Here is a 12,957-nt window from a genome sequence, read left to right on the forward strand (position 1 = left end):
TTATATTTCGTTTAAAAATTAAAAATATGGGATAAAAATTATGCAAAATAAAAAAAAATAGGATAAAGTCAGTTTAAAAATAGCTAATCACCTTATTTTTATTGTCTAATGTTAATATATTTTTTTATTTTATTGTAATTATGTGTTTAATTAAAACATTCATTATGAAGTAATTTTATTATTGGTTTATGACTTATAAAACCTTTGATTATGAAAATTCATAAAGGTTTTAGCTTCTTTGTATAGAAGGCAATTTATAATTTACTATCATATTTTTAAAATATATTACACACAAAAAGAGGTAATTTTTTTTTTTGGAAAACTTATGCATCTTCAATCAATAATATATAGTATTATGGCTGAAACGTCTTAAAAATTAAAAGGAGCATGAAAAATGAAACAACTACAAATGAATAAATCTAAAAAAGAGTATAGAGCTTCTTTATCATAAAACATAATAAAAAGAGATATAAAACCTTTAATGTTAAAATATATTCACACTTTTTTGTATTTACACTGAGATAATATAAAATATTTCTTTTTTTATATGAAGCATTTAACACTATTAAATTTATACTGCAAATTTTTTTTCATAATGTTAATCATTATTTTATAACATTTTTAAAAACACAGTAAAAAAATATTAGACTGTGAATAACAAAAAGTAGGCACGATATTTTCCAATTAATTTTTTTTTTTTTAAACTAATGTATTTTTTTTTATTATGTGTTTAAGTAGAAAAATATTTTATATTGAATATAAAATAGTATTTATAATGAGCTTATTTTAAATTTAAATAGAAAAAAAAAAAAAAAACTATGTACAGACACGAAAAATACTATTTATTATAGGTAATTTAGAGCTTTTTGAGATAAAAAAAATTATTGTATAATTTAAGTACTTATTCTCCATTATTTCTTTATTTTTCAAAAAATAATCTATGATGACGAAGTTTTAATAAAAAAAAAAAAAAAAAAAAACACAATCTGTTATAAATAGAAAAAAAAATTATTTTTCTCTTAAGTATTTTTTTTTAAATTTTCATAAGACAAGCATATTATATATATGTAAATCTGTCTTAACAATAATATAGACATAACTAATATTGAAAATAGTATTTATTCTTTCTTTTTATTTATTAATTTTCTTTTTCCTTTAAAGAAAACAAACTTTTTTATGTAATTTTTTTTTTATTTAAATTATCTAAGGCATGCATAGTACAATTTCTTTTAAATACCATGATATTTAATTTCTTTAATTTTTTTTGTCATTTAAAAAATTATATTGATTTTTTTTAATGAAGCAGAAGGCAAAAACAAAAACATGGATCCTTATATAATATATTTTTAACTCAATATTAAGAAAATAAATTGTAATTAATGAGAAAACTCATAGAATTTTTTATTTCTCACCTACTTTATTTTTTTATAAAAAATATAAACTGTGAAATAAATAGTAATTTACTTAATTACCAAAAAGATGTCACAGATGTAACTCCAGAAAATTTCATTTCTTCGAATATCATAAACGAAGAAAATTCATATATAATAGATTTAAATTCAGTTAATAAAAATAAAAGATTAAAAAATAATTACAGTAAATTGTTAAATAATGCATTATACAATTATGGTAATACTGAAACTTTAAGAAATGTGCTTGATAAAGGTAATAATATCAATGAAAAAGCAAAATTACATGAAGAAAGAAATTTTGAAAAAGAAAGCAGAAAAATCGGTTCTAGTTTTATGCTTATAAATAAACATAATACAGAAAATGATTTATTTAAGAAAAATGAGAACGAAAAATATGATAAATTATATAGTGAAAAAATAACAGAAAAAAATTGCAGAAAAATACAAAAGGAAAAATCTGATAAGAAAGGATTTATAGAAAAAAATGATAATGAAGTGATAAATAATTCAAAACCAAACCAATTAACTAATGAAGCTTCATGTAAGAACATCTCAAAAAAAAAAAAAAAAACTGTTGAGCCTATATTATATAAATATACAGATTATAATTCTAATGTAGGTGATAAAATTAATAGCAATTTTAAAAAAACTCAAGAAGAAAAAAATATTTCCTTGCACGAAAATTATACAATAAATGATGAAAACAGAATTAAAAGTCTGAAAAATTCAAGGGAAAAATTGAATCTTCTTTTTTTAGGTAATATTACCAATGATTATACAGGTAATAATTATTTCGAAATAGATAAGTATGTTAAACTAGAATATCCAATAAATAACAAAAAAAAAAGAAAAATAAATAAATATGCTCATAGAGACATGAATCAAATAAACAATAAAATAAATAAAAAATCAGTATTTAATAATAATAATTTAAATTTCATAAAATATACTGATGATGAAGACAATAATTCAAAAGAAAATGAAGATAATGAAAATTATGTTATAGATGATTCTGATCTATTAGATATACTAAAAGATGGATATAAACCAGACAATATTGTATGTACAATAAAAAAAAATAAAAACCCTGAAAGGAAAAAGAAAATAGATGAAGAAAATTATGAAGATTTTGACTTAAAAGATGCCTTAATTGACGATATAGATAATAAAAACATAAAATCCATTGAAGATAAAGAAAAAAATGAACATAATAAGAACAAGAAACCAGATAATACAAATAATGATATTTATTCTAAATTAAAATTAAATAATCCAGACACTCATTTATCCTTAAAATATCTTGGATTAGGTTATGATATAATTATGGGGAATCCAGAGGGAGATCCTACTCTAAATATTGACCCAGGATTCAGAGGACCAGTACTTCAAATAAACCTTGAAAAGATAAATTTAAATAATAATAATATTAACATTAATAATAATAATAATAATAATGATAGTAAGAGATCAACTCCCTGGGTAATTCCTGAACATTCATGTAGTCAATCAAGAAATGTAGAAGAAATAAGAAATTTAGAGCAATATAAGTTAGAATTATTATCAGATGTTAAAGTAAGTACAGCATCAATTTTTCCATATTCTTTCTCGGCTTCCGTGGAGTTTAAGAATGCATTAGAAAAATTAAAAGTACAAAATAATGTAATATTTTTGATGAAAATTTACTGCTTAAGATACTATACGGGGATACCAACTACAACATTATGGAAATTTACGGATCATTTTAAAAAAGCTTTGAATAATTTGCCTTCTACATTTGATGGGTTAAAAGAGGGTAGTTTATGTACTTATGAAGATTACATAAATAAAATAAATACCCCTGAATGTGAAGAGAATGTAAATAAATGGATAATTTTTTTTAAGCTTCATGGTACTCATGTAGCTCACGAAATCTATTTAGGGGGAAAAATTATACTAAAAATGAATATAGATAAAAATGAATATAATAAATTGAAAGAAAATAATTTAAGTATGAAACCATTCTTTAATTTTTATTTTCATAAAATGGGATTATCTTCGAGTTTTAGTAAACAAACTCAAAGCATATTATCCAAATTTAATATATCAAAAAATATATCAATTCTAGGTGGAAATCCTGGTTTAGATGTAGAAAATTCTTCTTTTTTTGAAAGATGGGTTAATTCTATTGGTAGAAATTCAATGCCTATTAGAACAAAACTGTTACCATTTAGCTTTTTTATGAAAGATCCCAATATGATACAAGCATATAAAGATGCATTAACTTTTTATGGCTTATCTTATGGTGTTAGAATTATTGATCAGGAAAAATATAATAATGGTGTATTGTCTATAGGTGAATATCTAGAAAAGTGTACTCAAAAATTATATGCTGGGCCTCCACCTGGCTTATTAACATGCCCAATCGGAAGTAGTCTTCTGATGGGTTTTTCCATAAATTTAGATTTTTATAAAAGTAAAAAACTAAGCAATACTATTGGTATGATTAGTTGTGAGCAAATGAAGGAATCTTGTAGTGGAAATGGATTTGAAAATAATTATTCAGATACAAGAATATGGGGTTTATGCTCAAATAATCCATTAGAATTTATTACGCAAGTAGTTCAACAAGGTGAATCTCCTAAAGTGACAGCAACCTGTCCAAGAGGTTTGGTTATTTTATTTGGTTTTGCTTTAATGAAAGGTATGGGATCATCTTCTGCTAATAATGTGGATATATATCCTTGCCGTACTGGCCAAACCAGCTGCTCTGCTGTTTTACAAAATAGTAAATTTAAACAGAGTATGATATATGTTGCTTGTGTAGACAGAACAACAAATGGATTAGAACATATACAAACATTTAGTCAAATAAAAAATATGGGATATGTTGTTCCAAGTAAATTTAAAGAAGATGGATATCTGAATTTTTCCTGTCCTAGTAATAATACATTAGTATTTGGTTTTTCTTTAGAGTTCCATACTAATTTTCCTAGTACTAGAAATAACTTTTTATATTGCTCAAAGTTTACCAATAGCTGTGAGATAGGGGGAATAGGAATCAATACTAGGTTATCATTTTTTAGAGCAGATATGCACTCATTAGCTATAATAGCAGTTTGTCGTTCACACATTGAAGAGAATAAAACAAATAAAAATGAATAAATATATTTTTAGATACTATAATTTATTTTCAATACTTGTTTTTAGAAATGTTTTATCATTTAATTTTTATTTTATGATTGTGAATTTATTTTTCTATTTAATTTTTTATATTTCTTTTTTATTCATTTCATCATATTTTTCACTGGTTATTTCCTCGATATATTTTTGTTACTTATAAAGAATATATATATTTTGTTATAAATTTTTTATTATTTTTTTTTTTTATTAGTTGGTAAATAGAATTTAATAATTTTTTCATTTTTTTTCTTAAGCAATATATTTAGAGTAAATTATATAGCAATGGATATTTTATTTATCATAAATATTGGAATAATTCAACTTTTATATTATTGTCACAGATAAATTTTAACCCAAGAAAAAAAAAAAAAAAAAAAATCATTATTACCATATTGCACTATACATAATATATGAATATGTTTAAAATTTTATAACATTAATGTAATACAATATCTAAAAAATAAAATTATACTAAATGCATCAAATATAAAAAAAAATTTGTAATTAAGCAATTATAAAATAAATTATTTAACTAACTTTTAAAAGTATTCTAAAATTAAATCAATTATCTTTTATTTGGAAATAACTTTCTATGCAAAATTAAAATAAATCGAATAATTCTTGTCACCATAGAAATGTTTAAAATGAAATGATGAATATGAATATCATACTTTCATAGTACATTTTAATATTAATATTGTATTTTTAAAATATATAAATATCTTTTATTGTCTATTTTTTTTTTAATAAATAAAATCAAAAGGAAATATATTCCAATAACTTAAATATATAAGTTTTTTGTGGTTTTCTATTATTAATCTTTTATATTCAGTTTTCTAAAAAGTAATAATTTATTGAGCTTAAAATGTAATAAAGAATATTTCATATTAAAGAAAAAAGAAAAAAAAAAAAAACATAAAAATATTTTTTAAAAATTGATACAAAGTATAAAATTTCCACTAATTATTTTAATAAAATTTTATTATTTTATAACAATTTATGGTTTACGCATAGGAGTATCATTATTTAATTACATTTATGGTCACAGAAATTAGTAAAAATAGTGTAGAAAATATTTTTAATATTTCCCAAAAATTAAAAGTATATATGAATGTTTTTTTTATATCCTTGTAAGATTATTTAATTCAGAAAAATTTTGGTAAAAAGAAAAATAATAATTTCCTATAAATTTTACAATAATGAATTGAAAAAAATATTAACACTGTATATATATATTTGTTTTTTTATATAATTTTTATAGGAAGTCATATTAAAAAAAAAAAAAAAAAAAAAAAACTAAATAAAATAACTAATATGTATTAATTTAAAAATTTTTAATTAATATAATGAAATAGAAGTAATATAAAAGATTTATAAAATAATAAACCCAAAATTTACAGTTATTTAAAGCAATTAAAATTTATAATTATATGAAGAAAACTCTAACATTTTGTCTGTATTTTTTAAAAAATAAAAAATAATGTTTTTTAGATATTCCATTTAAATATTATATATTTTTGATTATTTTTAATTATTATGTGAAAAAAATGAGGTGTTTATATAAAAAGTATACATTGTAAAAAATTTACAAATACACAATTACAACATAGTATATATTATATAAAAGAAGGTTGTTCTAATAATAGACTTAGGCTACTTGATCAAGTGGTATGATTCTTGCTTCGGGTGCGAGACGTCCCGGGTTCGATTCCCGGAGTAGCCATTTTTACGATCATCTAATTGTATTTATGGAACAAAAAAAAATAAGAAATATAAAAAATATATAATAAATGAAGATTATTATTAAAAAGAAATTAAGGAGAAATTGAGTAGATAAAAGTATTTATTAAAAATAATAATAATTTTTTAGTTAATGAAAAGGAAATGAAAGTTCTTATTATTGTTTCATATAAAATAATAATTATTTTACAAAATTAAGAGAAAATAAATATGAAATTTTAAGATTTCAGATGCAAAAAAAATTTTTAACGATTCTTTAGATTCTTTTTCCCAAACATAAAATGTAATAAAGATTATTTTTCATACGATATATTGTATACTTTTTAATAATGAAAAAGTTAAAAATTTAATTTGTTAATTAGCATACAACTATTTTTTTTTATATAACTGTTTTGAAAAAATTAAAAGTATGATGATAAAATAAATATAAAATAAATTTTTTTTTTTTTTTTTTAATAAAGTTTATATGCAATTTTTAGGAAATATAATAAAGAATAATAAAAAAAATATATTTAATATCCTTTATTTTAAATAATTAATTAAATATATATTCTTTATATTTTTTTTTTCTATTCAAATTTGTGAAATAATTACAATAAAAAACATTCTTTTATTCAATACTTAAAGTTTTAATAAACTTACTGTTATTTATGAATTTTAATTTATATAAAAACTAATGTAAATTAAAATACATTTATATACTCAAGATATATAATTATATGAATAACATAAAGGATTATTAAACAATGGCAATTTTAAAGTAAACTATCTGATATATATTATTATAGTTTTTTATTTCAAAATTACATTATATATGAGTTGAATATGTCAATATAATTATATTTATATATATTTCAATATAGACTTTTATAAATATATTAAAGTTATCCTTACTAATGTTTACAAATGCTAATGCATAGAATTGCAAAAGCAACATAAATGAAATTTTATATAAAGGATAAATTATTTTTTTAATTATTGTGAATAAAATAATAATAATTATTTTCCGAATTTAAATATATAAGGACAAAGATTTTCTATGTTAAATATTGAGAAAATAAAGTAAAAATATCATTATATTAAATAATAGTCTTCAATAAATTTAAAGAAAAAATTATATTACCTTTTATATACTGTTATTCCTTTTTATACTATTAAAATTTTTACTGTTATATGATTCAAGTAAATAGAGGCTCTTATTTTTAATTTATCTATAAATTATTATTTAATATATTTAATATATTTAAAAATATAATTTCTTTAAATATGCCATATATATATTTTTTTTCTATCAAACTTTTTAGTGGATTAATGATAATAACAATAAAAGAGTTTTGTTAAAAGTATTCTATAAAAATGATAAATTATTGCACAATTATTTTTTTTTTTTAAATAAAATTGTATTTTTACACTTAGAATTTCTTTACATATTTTATAAGAATTATAATTTCTTTTCATAAAATCATTTATTTAGTTTCTTTTTTTTTTTTTTAAATTATTCTATTATATTGAAAGTTTTTCTTTTTTCTTTTATTTGCTTTTCTTAATTTTAAGTATTACGTGGTTTAACAATTTTTTATTTGAAAGTTTAAAATATTTTAAAGAATTGCTAAAAAAAAAATAAAACAACATACTTCAAGAATTCCAAATAAATTCTTTAATTTGTAAGAATAATAAGTTTAATATTTCTTTTAGCATTCTATATTTTCTTTATTTTCAAAAGAAAAATTGAAAAAAATGTAAAAAATGCTATTAAAGTGAAAAAAAAATAAAATTGAAATACATTGTAAAAAAAAAAAAAAGTAGTAATGAATATTTAATATTCAGTTAAAAAAAAGTTAAATTGTAACTAAAATTATATTAATATATATTAAAAAAATGAAAAAAAAAATTTCATATGAAATATATAAAATTTAAAAATAAAAGAACCATAAAATATGTAACTAAATCCATTTTGATCATATAATATTTTTGTTAATGCAACATTTAAAATTTTTCTTTATTACATTTTCAAACATTTTCATACATTTATTTGTTTTTACATTCTCTACACTATTAATGTACATATGAATTTTTATTTTTGTAATAATGTATATAATTTTTTAAATAAAATTTATTTGTTTATAAAGTATTAATTTAATATAAATTCGAATCTAAATATAACTATTTAATAAAATACCTTTTAAAACCAAACAAAAAAAAAAAAAAAAAAATGAAAAAATTTTATAAGAAAAGCCATTAAAAATAATATAATGCAAAAATATTTAAATAAGATTATGGGAAATAATAAAAATAATTATAAATAAAAAAAAAAAAAAATAAATAAAAAAAAAAATAAAAAAAATTTTAAATTATATACTTTGAGTTTTATAATATACAAAAAATAAAATAAAAGTTTATTATTAGTATATTTATTAATTTTGTTTTTTTCTTAACATATTTTCAATCATTAAAAATTTAATTTTTATACAAACAAATAATTTCTAAAAATGTTTTATTTTTCTTAAATATAAATTATTTTATTATCATAATAAAATCAATATTTATAAAATTTTAATTTTAAACTTTTGAAATCATAAATTTAATACTATTTTTATATATAGTAATAGAGTTTATATGCATATATTATATATATATATATAATTTTTATTATATTATTTTTAATTTATTTTACTTGAGAATATAAAATACATTTTTTTTTTTTTTTTTTTCTTTTTTTTTTGTAATAATTGCATACATACTATAAATTTTATAAGTATATTTTTAATGTATTCCATTTTATTTCATTTCATATTTTTTTAATTTTTATTTTTGTATATATTATAATTCAGTCTAATCAATTTTATTTTATTCATATTATTATTTACTTCACGTATTTTTAATTTTTGGGTGTAAATGAAATGTATACCTAAATATTTATATACATTAATATACAACATTTGAATATATTAAATATAATATATCTATGAATTTAGTAAATCTTAATAATATATTTTTACCTTTAAATATCTGAAAGTTTATTGTTATAAGAAAAAGAAAAAGAAAAAGAAAATCACTATAAATGTATAATACTTGAATGATTCATATAAATATATCCTAAAAATTTATAAGACATTAGTTTTATTTTTTTTACAAATTAATTTTATCTTACTTTTCTATTGAAAAAAATGAATGATAAATTAAATAATGAACACAGAAGAAATGAAGAGTTGTTTTGTATAACTGATATTAATGTAAAAAGTTGTGATGAATATGAAAAAGAAATTAGTAGTTTACCATATATTTCTACAAAATATTGTGTAAATATAAAAAAGAAAAAAATTGAATCAGCAGGATTTATGTTTTACATAAAATATGAAATTCCTATATTAAAAGAAAAAAAAAAAAAAATAAAAGATAATAAAAATGTAATTATTGATGAATTATTTTTATATAAAGATAAACTGAATTACTTAAAGGATATTGAAGAAGATAATAATAATAAAAATGAGAATGCAAAGATTGAACAGGAAGAAAAAAAAAAGAAAAAAAATGATGATGATTATGATGATACTAAAGATTATAATAAGAAACAAGAAAAGGCAAGTTATAAAAAAAGTTCTAATTTAGTTAAAAAATGTATAGATGAAAATATAAACGTTTATGAAATATTAGGCGTTGATGAAACAGATGATATAGAAGCGATTAAAGCTTCATATAAAAAATTAATTTTAATATTTCACCCAGATAAAAATAAAGGGACAGCATATCTAAATGCAAAAGAAAAAAAAAAAAAGAAAGAAAAAGAAAAAAATAAAGATTTAGATGAGAAAAATAATGACACAAAGGACCTCATGTATTATATGGAAAAATTTAATATAGATAAATTAACTCCTGAAGAAAAAAAATTAATGTTTTTAAAAATTCAAGATTCTTACACTATTTTGTCTGATAAAACTTTGAGAAAACAATATGATAGTTCTGTTCCTTTTGATGAATATATACCAACATTAAAAGAATTAGAAGAAGCTTCTAATTTTTACGATTTTCTACGACCAGTATTTAAAAGAAATGCTAAATGGTCAGCTAAAAAACCAGTTCCAGATATAGGTGATGAAAATACTAATATAAAAAATGTAAAATATTTTTATGATTTTTGGTATAATTTTGTTAATTGGAGAGATTTCTCTTATCATAATGCATATGATTATGAACAAGCTGAATGTAGAGAAGAAAGGAGATGGATGGAAAGAGAAAATAAAAAAATTCAGAAAAAAGTATCAAAATTAGAAAATTTAAGAATTTTGAAATTAGTTGATTTAGCTTACAACAATGATCCTAGAATTATTGCAGAAAATAAAAGAATTAAAACAGAAAAACAAAAAAAAAAAGAATTAGCTATATTAGAAAAGCAAAAGAAAATGGATACATTGGATGATACAAAAAAAGATAATAATACTACTAACAACTCTAATGAAAAGAAAAACAAAGAAAAAGCTGCTGTTAAGATATGGAAACATCATATTAAGTCTGTATGTCTAACAAAATTATCAAATACAGTAAATTACGATAGATTGCAAGAAGAATTATTATTAATGCCTTTTGAAACAATATGTGATTTTATTTATGATATATATGTTTTACTAAATTTTAATTTTTACAAAAGTGATATTTTACCAACCGAAAAGATGAGTTCGAATAAATTTAATAATTCTCAAGATAATTTGAAAAGTACTCTTAATAATTTAAAAGAAAATAATTCAAATTGCAATGTAAATGGAATTATAGATAATGATAAACAAAATGAAAAAAAGAATGATAATAAAAATTTAAATCATTTAAAAAAAAAAAATGAAGAAATAAAAGATTATAATTTAACTAATGATGAAGAAATAACTAAAAATGTAGAATTTGAAAATGATTCTATGAAGAAAAAAAATATATGTGAAAATAGTATCTCAAAAACTAATAATTCAAAGAAAAATAATAACAAAAATTATAAAAACAAAAAAAATATGGGAAATAATAATGCTAATATAAATAATAACAATAATAATAACAATAATAATAATAATAATATGAATAATAGTAACGATGGTAATAATGATAACAAAAGTACAGGATTTATAGGTCATTTAAAAAGTATAGAATTAGGAGAAAATGATATTGAATCTTTAATTCAAATTTTTAAAAAATATGTTAATGAATCTGTTTTTATTATTGAAAAGAAAGAAGAAATTAATAGAGAAGACCTAAATTTAAGTAACAATATGAAAGATGACAATTGTATAGAGGAACATAGGGATCATAATGATATGGAAAAATATGATGAAAAAGAAGAAAAAAATAATATTGAAGAAAAAAAAAAAACTAACGAAAATACAGAGAAAAATGAAGAAGATGTAGAAAAAAATGACAAATGGACAGCTCACGAAGTATCGTTACTTGCAAAGGCCTTGAAATTTTATCCAGGTGGTACAAAAAATAGATGGGTTCTTATTTCAAGTTATATAAAAACAAAAAGTATTAAAGAAGTTATAAAAAAGACAAAAGAAATGTTTGAAAATGAAACACTTAAAAATCTGAGTAAAAATTTTGATGAATCTCCATTTGATCATTTTAAAAATCAAAATAAAGGAGTTATGAAAAAAATTGATGATAATTTAGATAAAAGGGAATTAAAAATTGAAAAGGAAACAAGCAATTTAAATAATACAAATGGTTATATTAACCAAAAAAAACCATGGACACAAGAGGAACAGAATTTATTAGAAAAAGCATTAATGAAATATCCTTCTTCTATTCCATTAAAAGAAAGATTAGAATTAGTATCTTCTGAAATAAAAACTAGAACTACTGATGAAGTTATACTTAGAATGAAAAAACTTAGAGCACAAATATTAGCTAAAAAATCTGCAAAATAAATTATAATATATAAATTATACACTAAAATTAAAATTTGTTATTTATATAAAATAGATATGTACGTTTATATAATAAATATATTATTAATATTATTAATTATGATAAATATAAATATATATATATATATATATATATATATATATATATATATATATATATATATTTTAAAACACTTTATTATAAATAGAAAACAACAAATGAAAGTTATGAGTAGTGTGAATAATATTAAGTAAAAGATTATACATTATCAAAAATAATTATAGTAAAAAAAAAAAAAAAAAAAAATTATGTAATTTTAAAATAAAAAGATTTGAAATGAAAATATTATAAAAAGGTTATTTTATATTTATTTTTAAATAAGTTTGTTTTATCAATTTAATTTTTTTTTATCCGAAAAAAATTTATGAAGATATTTTTTTATTTATTGCTATTATTTCTTAATTTTATTTTAATTATATTTTGTTATATTTTTATTCTATAATTTTTCATTCATACATAATCTTTTATAACTTCTTTTCTTTATTAAATAATTTTGTTTTTCTTATTTTTTTATTATTTTTTATAATTAAAATTGTTATTATTTCCATATTTATTAATGCTTTTTAATAGGATTTTTATAGATTTTAATAGATGCTTTAACTTTTTTTTCAGTTTTAAAAATTATTTGAATAAAAATGAAAATAAATATAAAAAAAAAAGTAAAATATAACAAATGAAATAGACAAAAAAAAAAAAAAAAAAA

At 18.4% G+C, this 12,957-nt stretch overlaps 2 protein-coding genes and 1 non-coding gene across 3 annotated transcripts; all 3 read left to right on the forward strand.

The window, feature by feature from the left end:
* Positions 1 to 1,379: 1,379 nt before the first annotated feature.
* PGAL8A_00531300 (perforin like protein 2, putative) lies at positions 1,380 to 4,553 on the forward strand (the record flags this gene model as incomplete). The annotated part of the gene is made up of 1 exon (XM_028674156.1): positions 1,380 to 4,553. The coding sequence occupies one exon, from the start codon at positions 1,380 to 1,382 to the stop codon at positions 4,551 to 4,553; it is 3,174 nt and encodes a 1,057-aa protein (XP_028530537.1).
* A 1,669-nt stretch (positions 4,554 to 6,222) lies between these two features.
* PGAL8A_00531400 lies at positions 6,223 to 6,294 on the forward strand. Its single transcript has one exon. It is a non-coding gene; the product is annotated as a tRNA-Pro (tRNA).
* Positions 6,295 to 9,478: 3,184 nt separating this feature from the next.
* Positions 9,479 to 12,214, forward strand: PGAL8A_00531500 (DNA-binding chaperone, putative; the record flags this gene model as incomplete). Its single annotated transcript, XM_028674157.1, has 1 exon — positions 9,479 to 12,214. The coding sequence occupies one exon, from the start codon at positions 9,479 to 9,481 to the stop codon at positions 12,212 to 12,214; it is 2,736 nt and encodes a 911-aa protein (XP_028530538.1).
* Between the last annotated feature and the right edge of the window lie 743 nt (positions 12,215 to 12,957).

The sequence above is a fragment of the Plasmodium gallinaceum genome (assembly GCF_900005855.1).
Source record: "Plasmodium gallinaceum strain 8A genome assembly, contig: PGAL8A_v1_152, whole genome shotgun sequence".
In the NCBI taxonomy this organism is placed as follows: Eukaryota; Apicomplexa; class Aconoidasida; order Haemosporida; family Plasmodiidae; genus Plasmodium; species Plasmodium gallinaceum.